Below are 21,021 nucleotides of genomic sequence, written 5' to 3'. Positions count from 1 at the left end.
GTAGATGCAATATGGGGGAACAGCCTTAAATCAAAAGATCGAGTGGTCATGCCTGGGTAGAAACCCGGTGGCTAGGTGTTGCTCTTTTGAAGCCCACCAAGTGGCATTTTAAAGTTTAAAACCCAGCAGAGCCTCTCACCGCTGGCTCAAGCGTTAATCCGTTCCTTGGCAGTGCAGAGACCACCAGTGTCAAGAGTCAGCACAGGACAGCCCAGGGCTTTTACAAATCCAAATGAACTGAGAGTAACCAGACTGGAATTTCTTCTTCCCTCTGTCTTTCCATATTAACTCCAGCTCAACTGTCTTACAACCCCCCCCGCAAGCCCTTCTGCGTTCACCGGGCACCTTTGGGCTCCATATTCCCTTGCTGAGTCCAGAGGTGCCCTTCCAAGGACCAAATGCCCAATGCATTCCTTACCGGCTGGGAGACACTCTTCCCATTCGACTCTCCATCAATGGACAAAACCAATCAGTCTCCTAAATCACACCGAGTGTTTTCTGACTGCTGCTTTTTAAAGCCTCTTATTCTTAGGGCTTGGACCAAATGCTGAGTTAATGATTACTGGGTGGAGTTTCACTGGTTATTTTGAGGAGCCAGCCTTTTCCAGCCTTCTGGACACCTGAGGCAGGACATTTAATCAATGTCTTTGTCCTTGTCAGCTGATGCATTAAATCAGGTGCTGTTTAGGTACATAAAATCATTTCAAGCTCTGACAATGTGCTTTCCAGTGTGCAGGTAAGGAGCAATAAAACCTACATGCACCGTTAAGAGAATGAAAATCTAGTCGAGCTTTCAGTTAAATGTGGAAATTTATACCCGTTATGTGTGTACAGTTCATCACCGCTACATGAAGGTACAGATTTTTTTTTTTTTCTGGTGTGCTATGTAATTGTGGGTTTAAATCACAACTTTTCAAACTTGAGCTAGACTTAACTTGCAAGTGTTATACAGATATAAATACTGAACAGAAATAGGATACAAAGACAAGGAAATAAATATATAAATAAGGGACTGGGAAATACTAGATGGAAATATAAATAAGAAGATAATGATGGAGAAAGAGAAAGTGAAAGAGAAAGCAAGTGAAAGAGAAAGTGAGAAAAGGGAAGGCAAGTGCAAGGCAAGGCGCAAGAAAGGCAAGCAGAGGAGTATTGCAGATAAGTGGAGATATCTGAGGCTACATGGATCCTTAGCATGACTAAATAGCACTTGAAACATTATATTATAAAGAAATAAGCAAGCTAATAGATGTTACACTGCACAATAAATATTTGGATTATTTTATATACACAAGGAAAACAGTGGTCACTGCAGCTGAGCAAATGAGCAATCCATAATATCTAATTGTTTCTGCTTACTTTCGTGTTTGTGAATTAGCTGTGAGAAAATGCTGTTTTCTTTTCCTTCATTTTTTAAAACCCGAGAGGTCCTAAAAAGTTTCAGAGGGCAGTTGCCGCTTAATTCAAAAAATAGGTATTTATTTAAACATTTAGAATTCAATCTGTGTTAATAACTAATTGGACATGTAAGGTGTAGAAAAATTTCTCCTCCCTTGTTGGATGAACCTAAGAATTAGGCTCATTGCAGTGTATTACACAGGCAAGGAAATCTGAGCAAGGAAGTAGACCGAACAGCTTCAACTGATGCTGCTGCCTATATACTCTGTGAGATGGCATTTTGCCTCCTGCCCTTCTCCTATTCCTTCCCAGGACTCTTCTCTTACAACACATTATAGACAAAACCCAGTTAAATCAATTCTGCATTTGTTCTACTTTCCCTCCTGAGGTCCTTGAGTCCAAGACGTATTTACTGCGGTTTTTATTACACCCATGCTTGGAGGACAGGGAGGTGGGTTTCCTCGTGGGCTCCTTCCTAACACCTCGCTCTGTGGGCTCTGAGAGGTTGACGGAGGGGAAAATGAAATCTGGTGCCCTGATTTTTCAGATGGATGTCAATCATCGCATAACCATGTAAATACCTTCTGAAATCTACGTTAGATCAAGTGGGATTAAGATAAAAAGTCTCCACTAATTCTTAGTGCCTAGTTGAAGTGCTCAGAAGTGCTATTGGACCCACCAGCTCAGAAGAAGCCTGCGTGGACAGCACTGGAGGGGGTCAAGACACTTCCAGAGCCCAGTTCTCGCGGCATTGGGTGTTCACAACCAGACTCCCCAAAACCTTCCCGTTCTCCTGCGTGTACCTCAAGCTGCTGCAGACCAATCACCCAGAAAAACAAGGCGTTTGCAGCTGGAAACCCTTTCTGAGAAGTTCAACCCAAGAGATTCATTAAGGTTACACTATCTCCCCTTTGGTCAGAACTGGTGGAGCACCCAGCAGCCCAGGTCCTGCTTCCCACTGGGGCCGAGAGCTGGTGAGAGCAAACCCTCCTTCTCTCCTGGCTCCTACACTCATATTTATCCCTGTGGGCAGGGACAGGGGAGGGGAAAAAGGTCAGGCTGGTGTATTCCTGGTTCTCACCCCGCACTGAGCTGGGAGCACGCCCAAACCAAGACGTTCAAACTCTTTCTTCTGAAGGGTGAGTGTCTTATGTGTCCTCTGCATAAATCACCTTCCTCCTCCACGCTGCCCAGGGCTGGAGGACGGAACGTTAGGAACATCTCCCAGCTTTTCAGTTCTTGGGATCGATACTATGAGTGCAACGCAGTGAGCTCTCGTTCAGTCCTGAGGCCCAGGGCAGGGATCCGCTCACTATAGAAAGAAGTTGTAAAGGGCTTAACTGCTAAGTTTTAAGACATATCTGTGGAGCCTGCGTGATGTGCAGCAGTCCAGAGTTTGACTAAATGTAGGCAGCTTTACACAGAGACATTGGTCTGGAGGGACATTACTGTGGGACGACATCCCAGCAGGACTTCTAACATACTTAAATCCGGTGAAGAAGCACAGCAGCAAAGAAAAGAGGGCAGGAAAATTCTGTGCGGGGTTGCTGTCTCCAGACGTCAGCTATTCCAGTCCTCTACTCCAGTTCAGGATCAGCCATACATCTGTTGCTTTTGTTTTCAGAGACTTGCAAAGCCAGCGACTCCCCACCCTCCCCACGCAGCCAGCTCCAGTGCGTCACCATTTCCCAGCTTCACTTCCATATTGCCCAAACAATTTTAAGGAAAGTTTCCCCACGTGTTTGGTGAGAGGCAGAGATACCGAATGGAAAATTTCAGCCCAAATGGTTGAAGTCCGGCAAAGTTAAAAGGGACAAACAAAAGGGGAGGGCTATGGTGAGAACTGCCAGGTGCTACCTGCACCGCCAGGCTCCCGCTGAGCCCGAAACCTGCCCTGTCCCAAAGAGCCTGGGGTCTAGGGGAAAGATCAAGCAGGCAAGGGATGTGAGGAAGAGTTCTGTCTGGGTTATAGTTCTGCCCTGAATTCGTCTATCTGTACCTATCTAAATTTTTTTTTTTTTTCTACTCTTATCTGGTATAATAAACATGAAGTAGAAAATAGAAAGTTGTGTGGGACAGACACAACATGAAATTACTTTGTTTTCAGTGGAAAGGTTCACAGGATTTTAAAGTAATTCCTCAACTCTTCTTCCAAGGCAATGAAATTGTGCTTCCCTCGTGATAGGCAATATTCCTACCAGGAGATGAAATTATGAATGTCGGGGGACATGGAAAGAAAATTAAAAGGTGTAAAAGAGAAAGTGTAAAAAGAGACTATGCATATAAGGTCCTCTTCTCCCAAGGCAACTTTCCTACATATTTCCTGGACAAGGTCTTACTCAAAACAGCTTATGTAAACATGTCTTCCTACAGCTCAAGATGTGGCTCACGCCTATGGTGTGAAGAAGCTGACGCGTGGTGGGAAGAGCAAACTGAAGTTGCCGTGTGCGAAGGCAGAATCACTCTGAGACCAAAAAAAATCTTCTTGCCAAAAAAAAAGCTGATGAACCAGTGTTACTTTAAGGCAGGTGGAATAGTTCGTGCTCTCGTTTTTATCGTTAGTGCTAAAAGGGAAAGACAGCTTTGTTTTCCCATGGTTATTGATTATTAACCAGCTTTGTGAAAGTTTACCTTTCTGCTAGATACAGCCATGGGGGGGGGTTAAAAATCAATCCCTGGGAAGGCTCTGTTTCCCAGTCAACTTCTCCTTCTCCCACTGCCAGCCCTTGCCATGGATACAGCTTCCCTGTTGGTTTGAGAACAGATGGGAGAGAAAAAGCGATTGTTTTGAGTATGTTCCACTCACCTTCAGTACCTCTTTTCTGTCTAAATGTGGATTGCAGGAAAGCAGTTCACCACTGAGAAGTCATTAAATACTATGCAGATATAGAAAATCAAACCAGATTACTATAAGGAATTGTGACTGAACTGTACTCCTTACTATTTTATAGTCTAGTTCGACAGCCAGGGAGGTGGGAGGAATGATGAAACTACCATCGGTCGTAGCGGGAAAGGGAACTAGTTGAGTAGAGGTTCACAAATTATTTGCATTGAAAGGCAAACAAAATATTCCTGCAACCTATCCTAGGGGAAAAAAAAATACTGTGTCCAGATGGTTTTACATTTCACTGATCTCAGCAGCCTGCAGTGATGTCTGTCAGACACTACTGGGGAAGAAGTGGACAAGACTGTCAAAGTACAGTGACTCACGTTAAGCTCCTAAATTAACCATTTATAGGTAAGATAATTGAAAATGCCATTGAATTTCAGGAGGCATGTTGTATATGTTGGCATACATTTTAAAACTGCATAGATATGACATTAGGTATGTGGCTTGGCTTTCCAAACCCGTGGGCACTCAGACACATTCAGATTATATTGTAAAGTTTTAGGCTTCATAGAATATGGAATAAGGGTTAACTCTGCAGGCAACCTCTTCTCTGTCAGGCAGACACCAAGCTAAAGGAATACGATCAGGTCTTAACAAGTCCTTAAAACACACTTGAATCTAATATGGTAATTCAAGTACTGCAGGGTGGTTATTGTGTGATCTTACCGTAGGACGGCAACAGCTGAGTACTTGAAACATTTGTTACTGGTGCTCGAATATTTGAATTCCTGCGCTTGTCGTGAGGATCATTACAACCCGCCTGTTCTACTTAACACTGCTGCTATCACCATCATCCTTCAGTTACTGATTCAGACTTAAGGACTCATTTTTGTTTAATCTCTTGGAATAACAAATTTGCTATAAGGATTTACCTTCTAAGTAGATTCTCACCACAACTTCAATGAGACCATTGAGTTGTCCAGAAAAATCATCTCAAAGGAGCAAAGTGCTGTTAGAGGAAACAACCTGGACCTACTGGGGTTGTTTCCAGCATGGGCTATGACTGGATTAATGGTTGTGGGACCATGCTCATGAATCAGACGCAATGCAGAGCTGGAAGTGTGAGCTTTCCAGCTCCATGGACGAGAAAAAAAAGCTGGGTGATCTAAACGTGGCAGCCATAAATATCCCCAAGATCTTTGGGGGCTTCCATAAAAACTTCCTACCGCAGGTAAAGTACAGGACCTCCACCTGAATTGCAGCATATTCCCAGCCAGGCGTTAAGGTGAGGGAGAATCTGCTCGATCCGTTGTTAATTTGTTCTAGAGTGCAACATGTCCCTTACTTTTCTTTTCTCTGTTTTCAATGGTTAAAACTCTGTTGTATGTTTATCAGTGGGAAAGTGTATGTATGTTTATCAGTTTGTCTCAGCACCTTTTCTTTGCACAGTTACCTGTGGACTGAGTGTGGCCAAGTTTCTTGTCACTCTACACCTGCCAAAACCACAGACTTGAGGAGTCAGGACAGGGTAAGTTCTCCACCGGGAGATGACAGTGTGTGTGCAGGAGTCCCTGGGCTCGCTCTTCAAAGTGTTCAGGTGCTACTGGCCTCGCAGGATCCACGTACCGAGCTAAAGAGGCAACGCCACACCTTTTAATTTCTTACATGGAGCCATCTCAAGGGTCTTCTAGTTGGAGAATTAGGACTGATTAAAGGCAGGCAGGGGCAAGGTCAGCAAAGGGTGGCAGAGCCTCACGCAGCGGCAGTTCATCTGGGGAACACTTTGCCACAGGGTGGTGGGAGGCAAAAGTTTAAGTAAGGTTTCAGGGGAGACTTAAGATGTGGAAGAATCAACTGAGGACTATAACATCCACGTGGCTTAGGAAATCCCTGGAGCAGAAAACTCTGGGAGTTTGGGAGAAGATCTGGCTGTGGTATCTCAGGTGCACACCCTGCTGCGACTGCCCGAGGCAATGCGTGTGGACGTCATTTAGGGAGAGGGTATGGGGTGACTGGACTTTTGAGTCAGCACAGCGGTGTCTGCAGAGCCCAGTGCTGGGGCGAGCGGGGCCGTTCCCATCGCTCCCACCTGCCTCCTCCAGCACCCATTTCCCACACCAAGTGGGCACTGGGGTGGGACCCACTCAGAGCTCAGAGGCTTTACCTGGGAAGATCTTCAGCCAGATCTCAGTGACCGCATCCCAGGAGGAGGAGGCAGGCAGCTGCCATCCCTGGGCTCAGCTCCCCACCCTGTGGACCTCTGGCCAGGGTCCCCAGTGCCAGGACACCCAGTGGGGCCCTTTTCCTGCACTGCAGCTCGCCGTCTTGTTGTTAGCACGGCAAAGCATGCCCTTATCGCCTGCTCACACAGGCAGAATGAAAGAGAATTAGCTGTAAATTATACGAAATTCATTTACTTTGGAGGGGGGAAGTGTTTGCTCTATTTAGAAACGTTCGTTATAGAGAGAGGACCGCATTAAGACAGCAAGTAATGGTCCTCCCTGGAGATGAATCAATTTGCTCTGGGTTTTATGGCCTCGCATTTGTTTGTCCGTGCCTGTTCCCCGTGGAAAACCCGGGGCTGTAAATGTTCCAGGGAGCAGCTCCCTGGGGAAGGGGCTGGGGGTTCTGGCGTGGGGTCAGTGCACAAAAAGTCACGGGACCAAAGGACACCTGCGTCTGCAAGAGACCTCAGGGGAGATGTCGTGGGTGCTGGGCTGGGGTGGACAACCCACCTCTAAGGGAGCTGGCCTGGCCTAGAGCATCCCCCCCGGCCGCACACCGACTGCGAGCCCCGGGGGAAGGGCTCATACCTCGCCCAGCATGCCAGGGGATGGAGAGGGAGGGCACGGGGAGGGGGGTGAGCCTGAGCAGCAGCGATGTCTATCAGTAATTCCCGCTAATAAAATACTTTTTCACTATCCGTGCTATAATTGGTTTACAGCCTTTTTTGTTTATTTATCCATAAGAGCTGCTGTTAAATGGCTTGGGAAAGCAATCGCTTAATGGCTCAATATTGAATCAAAGGCTCGGTGTGCTTTCTCAGAGACGAGGGACCCGCGTGGGTTCAGAGCGGAAACTCATTTTAAGTGTAATGGACTGGGCGGGTTTATGATCCCACGGAACCGGGGGCAGGAGCCAGGTACCGGCAGCCTCCTGCCCCGCCAGTTCAGGGGATGTACCACCATCGGATGAGCCAAGCCGGGCTTAGCTGAGCCGAACCAAGCCAGGCTGGGCTTACCCAAGCCGAGCCGAGCCACGCGGGCCCATCAAGCTGCTCCCCATGGAGTGTTGGGTGCGCACCCCGACGGGCGGGCCGAAAGCAGGGAAATGATCTTTGTCCCTTTCGGTAGCTCTCCGCCTCCTCATAACCTCGTCACCAAGTCAACCGGCACCAGCTCGGAGCAGATTATCTCTGAGGGTCAACACATTGCAGCCCAAGCCGTGGGGAAGGCTCCCAAATTTACCCCTTGGGCAAACAATCCGCTGCCTATCGCTCGCTCCGGTGATAGCATTGTGGTCCCCACCGGCCGCATCCCCCCCCCCCCGAGGAAGAGGAGGGAGAGGGGGTCAGCGGGCAGCAAAACCGTCTTTGCCTGCTCCCAGGGCTCCAGCACACGGGTCCCCACGAGGGAACGACCCCCCCCACCCCGGGAGCACCCACACACCCGCATCCCTGACCGAGATGCCCCCGCAGCCAAAAGTGCCCTGCTGCCAAACCCCTCCAGGAGCTGTGTCTCCCCCCATCACCACCCCCCGAGGGTTTTCCAGAGCCTGGGGGTCCGAGGGGGTGGGCTGGGGGATGAGCAACCCTTGGGCAGGCGAAGCGGGGAAGAAAAAGTTGGGTTTTGGGGCAATCCCCTGACCCCCTCCCCGTTCCCGCAAGCCCCCACGGTGGGATTCCTGGCCCCAAAGCAAGGAGCGGCACCCCGCGGCGGGGTCGGAGGGGAGGGGGGGGGTTGGGGGGGGGGGGGATGTCCCTGGTCCTGCCCTTGTTAAAGGGAAGGGGGTTGCGGGACAGGACCCACCCCGGGTGGCCTCTTATGGGTCGCGCCCCGCCCCGGAGAGCTGCGGGAAAACTCACGTGGGGGGGAGCGGCGCCTATGGGGAGGCGGGCAGGGGCGGTGGGACCCGGCGGGGAGGCGAGCTGTCAAAGAGGCATCCCGGGCACCGGGAGCTGGAGCAGCCCCTATGTGTCCCTAAGCTGCGAGAAAACACCCCCCCACACCCCCCCACACCCTCCCACACCCCCCCGCCGCCGCCCCACGCCGCGGCCCCGGCTCGCCATGAACGCGGAGGAGCAGTATTACGCCTCGGCTCAGCTCTACAAGGAGTCGTGCGCGTTTCAGAGAGCCCAAACGCAGGATTTTACCCCCAGCCCCCCCGCCTGCCTGTACGTGGGCAGGCAGCAGGCTCCTTACCCCAGCGCCTTAGGGGCTCTCGAACAAGGCAGCCCGCCGGACGTTTCGCCTTACGAGGTGCCCCCCATCGCAGAAGATGCCGGGGTCTCCCACCTTCATCACCATCACCACCACCTTCATCTTCCTCCTCCCCACCAGGACGCGCTGCCTTTCGCAGACGGGGCGGACGCGGGGCCGATAGAGGAGCCCCGGGGGCAGGTGCCTTTCGCCTGGATGAAATCCACCAAATCGCACTCCTGGAGGGGACAGTGGACCGGTAAGCTCCGTCGCCTCCTTCTACCTCGATCCCTCTCGGCGGGCTGGAAACCCTCCCCCAGCACCTATCCTGCTCCCACCGCTCGGAGGGTCGTTTTCCCGAGATGTTCCGTGTCCCCCCCCACCAGCCCCTCAAGCCGCATCGCTGGGGGGGCTGCTACCGTCGGGTAGGACCCCCGGGGTGGGAGCCGGTTCTCCGCTGTGCCCAAGCCCTGAGCAATTATTAACGACTTCTTTTTCACCGAGGAACCCGTCGGGGGGGGGGGGGGGGTCGGGGGTGCGGCCGCTCCGCGGGCGCGGTGGGCTCCGCGGGGGGACGGAGGGTCGGGGGGCGCGGAGACACCCCCGAGGTGGAACGGGAGGGGAAGGGGCAGGCAGGGCTCCAACTAAACCCCCCCGAAACCCCCGGGGCAGCCGCCTTGCTCCTCTCCGCTGCTTCTCGGGTCTCCCCGGTGCCCGGGGGGGGGCAGAGCCCGTTTCCCCTCCCGACCCCCCCTTCTCCTGCTTGTCGGTGGGTTTTAGCAATAATCGCACTTTTCCAGGTGAAAAACCCCAGGGCAGGGGAAACAATACACAAACGAACCCGAGCTGCCAGCGAGGGGAAGAAACTCTATCTAGGCAGAAAGTTCCGCTGCCCAACAATATTTCTGTCTCTGCCTGCACAATGTTATCGTGTCCCGCGCCTTTGTCACGCCTCTACGGCAAATATTATATTAATGGCTTATGTTCAAATAGACAGTTGGAAAAAAAAAGGACTGGAGTATTAAAATCGCCACGAAATAGTTTGGGAATTGCGTGGGGCGGACCGAGGGGGGGGAGGCGGTTCCGCTGGGAAGGGGAGAGGAACTCGGCGGCAGATATTGTGCCGGGGTTGGGGGGGGTTGTGGAGACAAAAATCAGATCGTTTTCCTTGGGTCGAATGAAGTTCGGGAATAAAAAAAAAAAAGAAAGAAAAAAAAATATAAAGCCAAACTCTCGAACTACCTCTTTTTTTTCCTCTGTCTGCTGTCCCCGAGGAACGACAAAACGAGCAGCAAAACGAAACTTTGCCGGTAAAAGCGGAAAACTCTTCCCTCTCCTTCCCGCTTTTCCCGGGAGGTGCAGGCAAGGGCTGTGCTGCACCGTTCCACGTTGCGCGCGGGGTGTGTGCACGCACACGCAGGAACCGGGGCACGGGGCACGCCCGGACAGCGAAAAGGGCACAGGGCTATGCCACCCTCGTAGCCAAAGCCCGGGTTGTTTTGTAGGGTATATTTTACAAGCTGTATAGCCTAATGATTTATTTTTTTTTTAATGCAAACCCTTGGGGTTTGGGCGTCCGCGGATTCTGCGGGGCTTTGCCTTTTTAGTGCCAGGGAAAGGCACCCAGAGAAGCCGCTGAGACCCCCCGTGTTCACCTTCCCGGTAGCACTAGTTTAATTTACCGTAACAGAACGAAGTTTTTTTTCAGCTCCATACACACGCATCGTGTGTGTCCAGAGGTTTGTATTTACAAACACTATGCATAAACGTTTATTTTAAGACATATTTTAATGTATATACACGTAGGTGTATATACATAGGTTTGTATTTACAAACATTTTTTATGTATATACATGTCTTTTTAATACATATCTTCAAATATATATACACGCACATAAGTTTGCATACGTAGGTTTCTATTTCTAGCCATTATATGTATAAAATCGTGGGAGCAGGTAGGAGAGAGGCGGGGGAGCCGGCGCAGGTCTCTTGCAGTGGCTGTTTCCATCTGGCGGTTTAAACCACCGTTCCCTCCAGGTGATATCCCCACCGAAAACCGTACCCAGCCCTCGGCAGCAGCGGCCGGGAGTTTGTGTGCCCACCCCCGGCCCCTCTCGCTGCCGCCGCCGGCCCAGAGCCCACGCGGGACGGCGGCGGCAGCGTGGGGAACTGCCATCCCGCTCCTGTCGCTCTTTCCGGGAAGGAGAAATCCGAGGGTTCACTAACCGGGCGAAAAGGAGGGGCTGCGGTCCCGCTCCCCACCCCGGTCCCGCTCCCCACCCGGCAGCCCACCCGCGTTGCCTCCCGCGGGGGGGCCCCGCTGCCGGGAAGGAGCGAAACCTCCGAGGGCCCAGGGCTGCTCCGTGGCGACATCCCCGGAGAGCGCTGCCCGCCGCCCAAGATTCCCGTTCCCTGAGATTCCCCCCCCTTTTTGCGGCCGGTGGCGCCGGGTGCCCGCGGCGAGACCCCGCCGGGTTCCCCGCCGCCTCCCCGGGACCCCGCCGCCACCGGCCGGCGCCTTCTCCGCCCGGTCGTTTGCTGGAGAGGTGACATTTATCGTTTTTTTTTTTTTTAATTATGTTTCGTTCGGTTGCTTGTGCGTGTGCGGTACACACGAAAGTATTATTATTATTATTATTATTATTATCATCATCATCATCATCATTATTATCATTATTATTGTTATTGCTTTGGTTGGGGGTATTGGTTGGCTTTTTTGTTTGTGTGGGGTTTTTTCCCGTTTTGTTTTGGTTTTGGGGGGAAGAAGTTCTTTTTCTTTTTCTTTTTCTTTTTCTTTTTCTTTTTCTTTTTCTTTTTCTTTTTCTTTTTCTTTTTCTTTTTCTTTTTCTTTTTCTTTTTCTTTTTCTTTTTCTTTTTTCCCTTTTTCTTTTTCTTTTTCTTTTTCTTTTTCTTTCCCTTTTTCTTTCCCTTTTTCTTTTCCCTTTCCTTTTCCCTTTCCCTTTTCCTTTTTCTTTTCCATTTCCTTTTTCTTTTTCTTTTTCTTTTTCTTTCCCTTTTTCTTTTCCCTTTCCTTTTCCCTTTCCCTTTTCCTTTTTCTTTTCCATTTCCTTTTTCTTTTTCTTTTCCATTTCCTTTTTCTTTTTCTTTTTCTTTTCCCTTTCCTTTTCCTTTTCCCTTTCCCTTTTCCTTTTTCTTTTCCCTTTTCTTTTTCTTTTTCTTTTTCTTTTTCTCTTTTCCTTTTCTTTTTCCTTTCCCTTTCCCTTTTCTTTTTCCTTTCCCTTTCCCTTTCATTTTTCCTTTCCCTTTCCCTTTCCCTTTCCCGCAAATCTGAGCAATTGCCAGGCCCTGGATCCAGGAGCCCTTCGCAGCTTTCAGGGACACACCAACAGTGACGGTCGAGCCCTCCCGGCTTGAGGCACGGCACTTCCCTGAAAACTTCAACCAAATTATTATAAGGAAAAAAAAATTAGGATAAAATAAACCAGCAGCAGTCGCAACTGTCGCCACCACCACCCGCCTCGCTGCGCCCCGCGTATCCTCCGCGCCGCGTAGGGCTGCGGGGACGTGTCCCCCCCCCAGCCCCAACCCGAGGGGGCGGCCGGGGGGGCCGGGGCTGACTCTGCCCTTCTCTCCAGGGGGATCCTACGTGGTGGAGCCGGAGGAGAACAAGCGGACGAGGACGGCGTACACCCGGGCGCAGCTGCTGGAGCTGGAGAAGGAGTTTCTCTTCAACAAGTACATCTCCAGGCCGCGGCGGGTGGAGCTGGCTGTCATGTTGAACTTGACCGAGAGGCACATCAAGATCTGGTTCCAGAACCGACGGATGAAGTGGAAGAAAGAAGAGGACAAAAAGCGAGGGGCGGGCAACAGCAACGACCTCGAGGGAGACTGTGTAGTGTCCTCCGGGGAGCTCCGAGGTAAGGAGGATCTGCAGCCGTGCCCACCCGGGAACCTGCCCTCGGGGGGCTCCAGGGACCTGCTGCCCCCCAGCCTCACCCCCAGAAGGCAGCAGGACTCTCGGTGAGCCGCGGGGAACCCCACGGCCCGGGCCGAGGAAGAGGAGGGCCGTGCCGTAACCTTGGCCGACCACTCGCCCGCCTTCCCCCGGGGAAAAACTGTGCCTCTACCCCGAAACTCCCAAAAATGAAACGAAAGGTGTCGGGCTGTAGCAAAAGAGAAGCCGGAGGAGGTCGCAGCCCGGCCAGCCCCGCTTTCCCCGGGTACCCCCCGCCGCAGCGGACCCTCCGGGGCAGCTTCCCCGGGGGAAGGTGGGTCTCGGGCGGCCGCCGCGGAGCCGAGCAGCCCGGACCTTCCCGGGGCTGGCACCCCACCGTCCCCGTCCCCTTCCAGAGGCCCCGGGCCATCGGTTCGACCGAGGAGACCCCCCAGGACTATTATTGGCTTCTTTGGAAACTGGTACCCGATTTGTTTCGTTTTCTTTTGCCTTTGGGAAAAAAAGAAAAAAAGAAAAAAAAAAGGAAAGAAAGAGAAAAAAAAAGAAAGAAAGAAAAACAAAAGCCCGAGTGTCCTGCGGGCAGGATTTCTCTCCCCCGATGACCGGCACAGGTAGCCAGACCCTCCTCCGGGCTCCACCGGCGGCTGCGGGAGACGCTGCGGCTCCGCGGCCGTCGGGGCTCCGCGGTGGGAGATGGGGAGCTCCCCGGGGGCCGTGGGGGTGCTCCACGGCTCCCAGGGCTGAGCTCGCCTCCCCGAGAAGTGGGTGCAAGCCCAGAGATGCGGCAGAAAATCCCCGGGTGATCTCCGGGCAGCGAGCAGAGGCAGATGGAGCTGCCAGACGAGAGCGGGACTTCGCTGGGCCGGGGGGTAGGGATGGCCCCAGGGTTTTTTGCCTTTGGCGAAAAGCTCCTGCCTTTCTTCCACCTCTCCTGGAGGTGGGGAGGAGCGGGGAGGGAGGGTGGTCGGGCGCTTCCCTGCGGGAACCCCCCCTGGGCAGCGATGCTCCGCAGCCGGGCGCCCCCGGCCCGACCTGCCTTCTCTTCGGCCGCTGCCCGGTTGTCGCCAGAAACATCTTCTCGGTCGGGACAGCGGCGGGAAAAAGCATTTTGTACGAGCGAAACGAGCTGTTCCAGCCACCGCCTCAAAGACCCTCGGAAATTCAATCAAACGGGGGGGCGGGGCGGAAATCCCACCCAAACTAGAAACAGAAAAGAGCGGCTGGAAGGAAGCGGGAGCTGCCCGGGTTTGCCGTGGGTCAGGCGGATCTTCATCCCCTCCTCGACGGGGAGGCTTCAGACGTGTCCCCCCCCCGGCAGCAGGAACCCCTTGAGCATCCCTCGGGGACCGCCACGGTCCCTCCCTGCGGGTCCGGGAGTGCCACGGGAGGAGGAGGAGGAGGAGGAGGAAGGCCTGTCTCACCCTGGCCAGAGGATCTTCCCAATCCTTCGGCCGAAAGCGAGGGGGAGAGGACGTAGTTTGCCACAGATCTTCGGGTTTTTCCCGTCTTTTACGAGACTTTTAGTGCTAAGGTGGAGACTTGAGCTGAAGGTGTAATCCGTCTGTTGCTTTTCTTTCCTTTGGGGGCATTAAGATGTGTGTGCAAACAGGGACGTTTCTGGTCATTTTTCCTGCAAGTTGCCTGAGAAATTTATCATCTGAGCCTGTGTATCCTTATTCATCAAAACGCAGTCAATGAGTGAGAACTTTACTAATGATTATATGAGCAAAATTCAAATAAAGCTGTTCTGCTTTAAAAGCAAAGCACTGTACTAGTTAAGCTAACATTTCCCAAACTGTTGGGGGTCATAAAGCCATTTTTAAACCTCAACATCTCTCATCAGTTTTTATTGGCATCAACCTGTCACTAGTAACACACAGTGGAACAATTTCCACGTACCTTTTACAATGTCTGGCACTGAAATTGCAATTTGGGAACCACTATAAAAATAGATCTAGCTGCGCAAAGGATGCCTCTCTCACAAAATACCTCGATTTTCTGCTCGGATTCGTACAGCGCATTGCCCTCGGTAAACTGCACACACAGTAGCTGAAATTTCGCCTGTCCTTTCTCTAGTGTAACACATTCAATTTCGATTTTCTCCGTGCACTGCTGTAAAAATGGACAAGTTGCAGAACTGATATGAATTCTTTGATCATGGTGCCAAAGTATTTTATGAGTGGAAGTAGAATCGGACCTGCATGATGTAGTTTTAATGAGTAAAGTCTTTTTCTTCAAAGAATTGACACAGTTTATGGGTTTAGCACTTTTTAAAAAATACATAATCATCCTTTTTACAATTGCATCAATGGAAAAATTAGCATTAACTGAATCAAGACAGCTCTGGGACCATGTAGAGGCAAAGGTTCGCGGTAACCTTCTGCTGGCAGAGCAGCCAGCCCTGCACCCTGCTGGGGAAAGGCTGACATGGAGAGTTATAAGGCTGCTGGAGTTCTTGTGCCAGGTCATCTCACCAAAAACAGTTGTCCAGACATATCCATTTTTCCTAGGAGACACCCCCCGCCCTTATGAAATAGTTCATAATTTATATTATGAAATAATTCATAATTTATATTTAATCGCCTTTCACCGTAGGATAGGGTTTCCACAAGACATTCTAAAAATCCTGACTTTCAAAATTAGGCAAGAGATGAAAAGTGTGAGATGTCTTTTTATTTCCTTCTCAGGCAATACTCAAGTCCTTTAGGCATGTGTGGGAGAGGTATGTCCCCAAGAATCAGCTGTATTCGGTGTTAATTATTTTAAAGAAAAGCTGAGCAAGTTTCAGGGTGATTTTCCTCTCCCTGGGCATCCACAGCACCAGGAACTAAGGAGACATCAGTTCTACCTACGGCTCCAGGGGAAGAAGACAGTGAGGCTGCAGGTCTTGATGCAGCTTTGTATAGGCAACCCCTTTATTGCTCTTGCTTTGCTCAGATACATCCCCCAATACTACAGCAAAAGCTTTCTTCTCTGCTTCTGTGCTACCGAGATACTGTTATTCCATGAAGGACGACAAGGCAGGGATTATTTAACGCCCTCTTCTTTCTCCAAGCAGGGCTGAGCATCTAATATGAGCGGCACACAGCTAGGCAAACCCCGGCCGGGAGCTGGGGGCTGCCGTCACACACAGGGGCCAGATCCTGCCACAAAGTGGTTGTTGCTTTGCTGCCGTCTGAGAAGCTGCGTCCAGCAGCTCCTGTCGGGGCCGTGCTACCACCGTGCTTGGGCTGGGGAAGGGAAACAGGAGCTCACGCGTTCACCATGCGAACCCCTGCTTACCTCCCCCATACAGGGCCATGTCCCAGCATCCCGCCGCGTGAAAGGTCGGATTGGGAGACCGTGTTTGCCTCCTCCATTACAAACCCATACATTTGCCTGAAAAACCCCTCTGTGTATGAATAATTATGCCCATAAATCAATTCTGAAAGCGGTGATTTAACCTAAGTCTTTCCTGTCCAACACTGAAGCTTGCTGCCTCCCACGCTGCGGTTGCTGCTGCTGCCATGACCGCGGCTGAGGAGAGATCTTGCAGGCTGAGAGAAGAAACATTGCTCAGGAGGACTTCGGTGCTTTGAAGTGCAACCAGGGACGGGATGCCAGACCTGCAACGACCACCAAAGCAGGGTTTGTCGGGCTGGGCAACACAGCTTACAATCTGGCATGGGGCAGAGTTGGCTGGGAGTTAAATGTTGCATTTCAAGGCTTACTTTGAGAGCAGAAAGAAATGTCACTGGGCTCCCTTCACTCCTGACGGCTTATAGGGTTGTTCTTTTGAGAGGTTCTTACATGAGCATAGGCAACCCATACACACACACACGGCTCCCAATAAACTGTGACTCGGAAAGGCTGTTCCTTCCCTGCTTTTTTCTGACCTGGATGGGGCTAAGAATGACCAGATCTCCAAGGATATTTTTACAGCAGTCAGGAACGTGTGTAGTTTAGCATTTAGGGAAGACAACGAAATGTGGAAACACTGCAGTGCCAATGTTAGTATTGCACACGACCTACTTTCATTCATCCACTGCTTACTTTCATTTATCATTTATCCTCATTGCTCCTGTCCCACTGGAGCTGGTGTTCCAGCACCCTTTACGATATCTTTCCGTGCACCTTGCCAGCACCGATGTGCCCCAGCAGCGCTTTAGCTGTGAGCGTAAAGAATGGTGGAGCAAAGGGGAAAGCGCATGGAGACAAGGCTTCTTCTAGTCTCTGCCTTTCTCCATCTCCTCTCCTCCCACCACTTGCTGTCCTGGTAGGCAGCTTCTCCATTCCCCAGTGCTTCTGGGATCACAACATATGCAGGGACAAAGAAAATGCAGGGGAAATGAGCTGGGTCCCTCTCTCTCCCCAGCGTGCCTCGTTGATGAGTCAGACCTGGCCAGCCTCATTCATGGAGTAGGAAACTCAAACACATGGTTCCTCTACTATTAAGCCTCACGCGCTTGCTGCCTCATATCAGGGCTTGTTCCAGGACCCATTTTCTTCTAGCAGCAGCACCACTGGAAGGAGGAGAGGCTGCAGTTGTGCTGCCTCTGACCGAGGTGCCTTTAGGAGGGACCCCATGTTCACAGGAGCCCTGATGCCTGGCTCCATCTACCAGGATTGTCCTGGTTTCAGCTGGGATAGAGTTAATTTTCTTTCCAGTAGCTGGTATAGTGTTATGTTTTGGATTCAGTATGAGGAGATGTTTTCAGCTGTTGCTAAGCAGTGTTTAGACTAAGTCAAGGATTGTTCAGCTTCTCCTGCCCAGGCAGCAAGAAGGCTGGAGGGGCACAAGAAGTTGGGAGGGGACACAGCCAGGACAGCTGACCCAAACTGGCCAAAGGGATAATCCATACCATGTGATGTCATGTCCAGTATATAAACTGGGGGGAGCTGGCCTGGGGGGCAGATCGCTGCTCGGGAACTAACTGGGCATTGGTCAGCAAGGGGTGAGCAATTGCATTGTGCATCACTTGTTTTGTATATTCCAATCCTTTTATTAGTATTGTCATTTTATTATTGTTATTATTATAATTATTATTTTCTTCCTTTCTGTTCTATTAAACTGTTCTTATCTCAACCCACAATTTTTACATTTTTCCTTCCGATTCTCTCCCCCATCCCACTGGGTGTGTGTGTGGGTGGTGAGTGAGCAGCTGCGTGGTGCTTAGCTGCTGGCTGGGGTTAAACCACGACAAGGATCCGCTGGGCACAAGGGGCAGGTGCTTTGGCAAACAGGCATGTTCTTCACAGGCGACCCAAAAATACATTGGGAGGGAAGAAACTTGAGAGATGAAGGTGAGCTGGACCAACAGGTCAAGAACAGAAGCATCTCAAAGCAGGTGTGAAGCACCCCACTTTGAAAGCATTGGCAAAGAGGGGATTGCTGGGCTTCATTTCATGACAGAGCTGGTCTTAGTACGATGAGTTGGTGCCAGTGGCAGCTTCGTGTCTTCACTGTCCTAGGGGGAGAAAAGCATCTGCTCAGTGTGCTTAAGATTCAAGACCATTTAGCAGGCAGGGAAAGCAGAGGGTATGATGGTTTGGGTCTCTGCTTGCAGGGCTAGACTTGACAGTGAATAGTGGAAAAGAGTTGTGTCCATAAGCAACTGGTAGCACGCTGGTATTTTGTTTGAGCAGAGGCACTGTGTGCCGTTATGTATTCAGCTGCGCCTGTTTTGGACATTCCCTGCAGTCCCCAAAGCACTGAGCAGAGGCAGGCAGGGATTAGGGAGCTCCCTTCGGAGGGAACAGAGGGCACCTGCCAGCCTGTGCCAGGACACCAAACTCTCCCAAGACCAAGGTGGAGCTACGGGAGGGATACCAGGTCCTGGGCTGTGTGGAGACCTGTGTTTGAACACCACTTCCCTGGGCTCAAACCCTTCTCCAGAGAAAAGCAAACAGTTACCCGCTGGGAGCCTTAGCTGGGTGCGGCATCGTAGGGCTCCAGAGTCGTGTTTGGAGCGCAAGCCCTCCTGGAGAGGAGGCTGTACCTCTCTGTAGCAAGCGGTAGCGAAGCAGCCCCCTTGCATCTTGGCTTTTAACTACACTTGAGCACAACTGCTCAGCTCCCTCTGATTCAAAATACGTGTGCGTCTCACTCCCTGCCAAGCTTCCAGCAGTGAGAGCTGATCTGTCATCTGGTATGCCCTCTCTCCTTTTCCACTGCTAACCCCTTGTTGGTGAGTCAGTATTTGGCTAAGGGTGAGACTGCATGAGGTGACATTGCTCAAGATAAGCTGGCAGAATAGCAAGTCCTGGGTTTTTTTAGTCCACACTGTAAGCTGAATTTTTATCCCAGGAATGAAAATTGCCAAAAAGGAGGGACAAGGAGGAATCCCCTCTACTTTGAAGGCATTGAATCCTTTACCCTGGAATGAATGTGGTAAAAGCAGTTGTTCAAGTCACAGCTGGTTCCCAGAGTTGTGGTTGGAAACCTGCTCACAGCTTCACCCTCTGCTGCCACATCATTGATGGTTTGGTTATATTCCTCCCATATACCTTTGTGAGACAGTTTCACTTCAAATAGAAAGAGGTACATCTGACGGCAGGTATGCAAGACAGCATTTTGAGCTGTGTGTGAGATTAGGTGGAGGAACAGGCAGAGAAAAGGACCATAATGTGCAGAGCCGCATGACCCTTACATGGGAATGAAGGGGATTCCTTAGGAGCATCCCCAAAGGAGCAAAAAGAGAACTGAAACTGGAACCACTGAGGTTTCTAGTCTATCCTTCTGCCCAAAGCAGGATCGCTCCAGACATGTTGCTGAACTACTGTTCCAGTGCATCATTATTCCCACCATGAGGGCATTTTCTTAACACCCAACCAGTCTTATCTGTTGCAGTTATAGCCCAAGGTTTCTTGTCCTGTGAGCAAGGGGAAGACAGTATATTCCCCTTCTCTTTAAAACAGCCTCCCAAGAAGCCAAAGGACAAGATTTTGAGAAGAAAATGAATTTTCTAAGCATCGGCAAGAGCAGTTTCCCCGGAGCTCAAAAAGCAGGAGCTGGAGAGGGTGGGCCTACGAGGCAAGGGGAGGAAAAGTATGCCAAGCAGTGATGGGAGGCAACGACGACTCAACGAGAGGACAGGCAGAAGGATGAGCGGGCACTGAAAGCAGGAGGGGTCAGAAGAGAGGCAAGGGGGGGCTGAAGCGGTTTGGTTTGTTATGGGGAGAAACCAGAGGGAGGTATTAATGGAGAAGGGTGAAGAAAAAGGTAACTGATGTAGTGCCAAGACCTCCACAGCTACAGGATTATGATGCCAATGAGCTCATTAGCTGGGAATGCCGTTCTGCTTGTAGGGAACAAGTCATGATACAGAAACCAGGTGCTTTGTGTGTTTTACTTAGCTGTTAATTGCAGCTTGCACCTTTCCTGCGGAAGCTTAATTCCCCCTTGTGATGTGATGGAGTTTCCACATTCCTCCTGGTCCATGCACTAAGGGAAAGTATGGGGATTACAGCAGAGATTTCCATTTCTTCCAGATTCTCTGCAGGAGTGTTTATTCACTGTTAGATGCGGGGTTTGTTCCAACTGTCCCTGGTCATTCCAGATCAGGTACACACAGCCCAGCTTGCCCAGGGCTCTAAATAAAGCTATTTTTGGCGAAACATCTCATAGAGCTGCCTCACAGTTCCTGGGAAAAATCATCCCAATTGGTTTAGATGCAGGCACTGGAAATTGTCAGGAAAACTGCAGAGATGTGGGAGATAAAAATCCATTTGGGGTGGCAGATTTATGTCCTGCTCCAGCAAAGTCCCATTTGTTCCTATGCCTGTTTTATGCCATCCTCTCAACTTGGCCCTGAGAAGTGAGGTAAGCCACACACCGGCGCTGCTCATGGAAGATCTGAAAAATCCTGCCCTCCCAGTGGAGTCCCATCTGGATTAGATGAGAGAGGGCTGGGAGCAGCAATAGCTCGTTGGAAAATCTTAGTGTCCGTGCTTCTTCTCCAGATGTGGTCACTAGATACGTCAGGGCTTCATTCTTCACTAGCTGAAGGAAGAGACAAGCTGGCACCTGCAGGCCATGCCAGCATCAAGTTGGGGAAGTCAGACCGAAGGAGATGCGATAGTTTTTCTGCACGCTTGTGTGATGCCAGCCTGGCTCTGTGCCTGGTTACAGAGCTTGGAGTGGGAGATGGAGGAGGATGCGGCAGGAGCTAAAAGCCAGCCAGGGAGAGAGTAACTGAAGAGACAGCGCTTCTCTCCGTGGCACAGAGAAGGAGTTGGGGCTGGGAGCCAGGAGAGTGGCAGAGAAGAGGCACAATTTGCTGTCAAGCCCCCCTCTCTCCTTCAGGGCTACATGGAATAAAGCATGGGGCAGAAAGCAACGATGCAGATGGAATAAGTGTCAGGCAAGGGCAGAGATGGGGAGTGCCAATGGATGGGAAGGAGCCAGAAAGCCATCACATCCCAGTCTGAGGGTGCAGTGGTACGTGTTGTGCTTTAACCTGGCAGGCAGCTGAACATCA

General features: G+C 51.0%; 1 protein-coding gene across 1 annotated transcript; it reads left to right on the top strand.

The window, feature by feature from the left end:
* Window positions 1–8,514: 8,514 nt before the first annotated feature.
* PDX1 (pancreatic and duodenal homeobox 1) lies at window positions 8,515–12,631 on the top strand. The gene is made up of 2 exons (XM_069807895.1): window positions 8,515–8,905; window positions 12,243–12,631. Exons 1-2 carry the CDS (start codon window positions 8,515–8,517, stop codon window positions 12,629–12,631), a joined length of 780 nt encoding a protein of 259 aa, XP_069663996.1.
* The last annotated feature ends 8,390 nt before the right edge of the window (window positions 12,632–21,021 follow it).

Source organism: Haliaeetus albicilla, chromosome 20 (assembly GCF_947461875.1).
Source record: "Haliaeetus albicilla chromosome 20, bHalAlb1.1, whole genome shotgun sequence".
Lineage (NCBI taxonomy): Eukaryota > Metazoa > Chordata > Aves > Accipitriformes > Accipitridae > Haliaeetus > Haliaeetus albicilla.
Note: the sequence above shows the minus strand (reverse complement) of the source record. Positions and strands in the feature narration are given on the sequence as shown.

Bases quoted from the DNA above. Each gene is read 5' to 3' on its own strand.
- PDX1 (XM_069807895.1), top strand. From the start codon at position 8,515: ATGAACGCGGAGGAGCAGTATTACGCCTCGGCTCAGCTCTACAAGGAG. The intron at 8,906-12,242 runs GTAAGCTCCGTC...CCTTCTCTCCAG, and splicing joins CTGGAGGGGACAGTGGACCG to GGGGATCCTACGTGGTGGAG.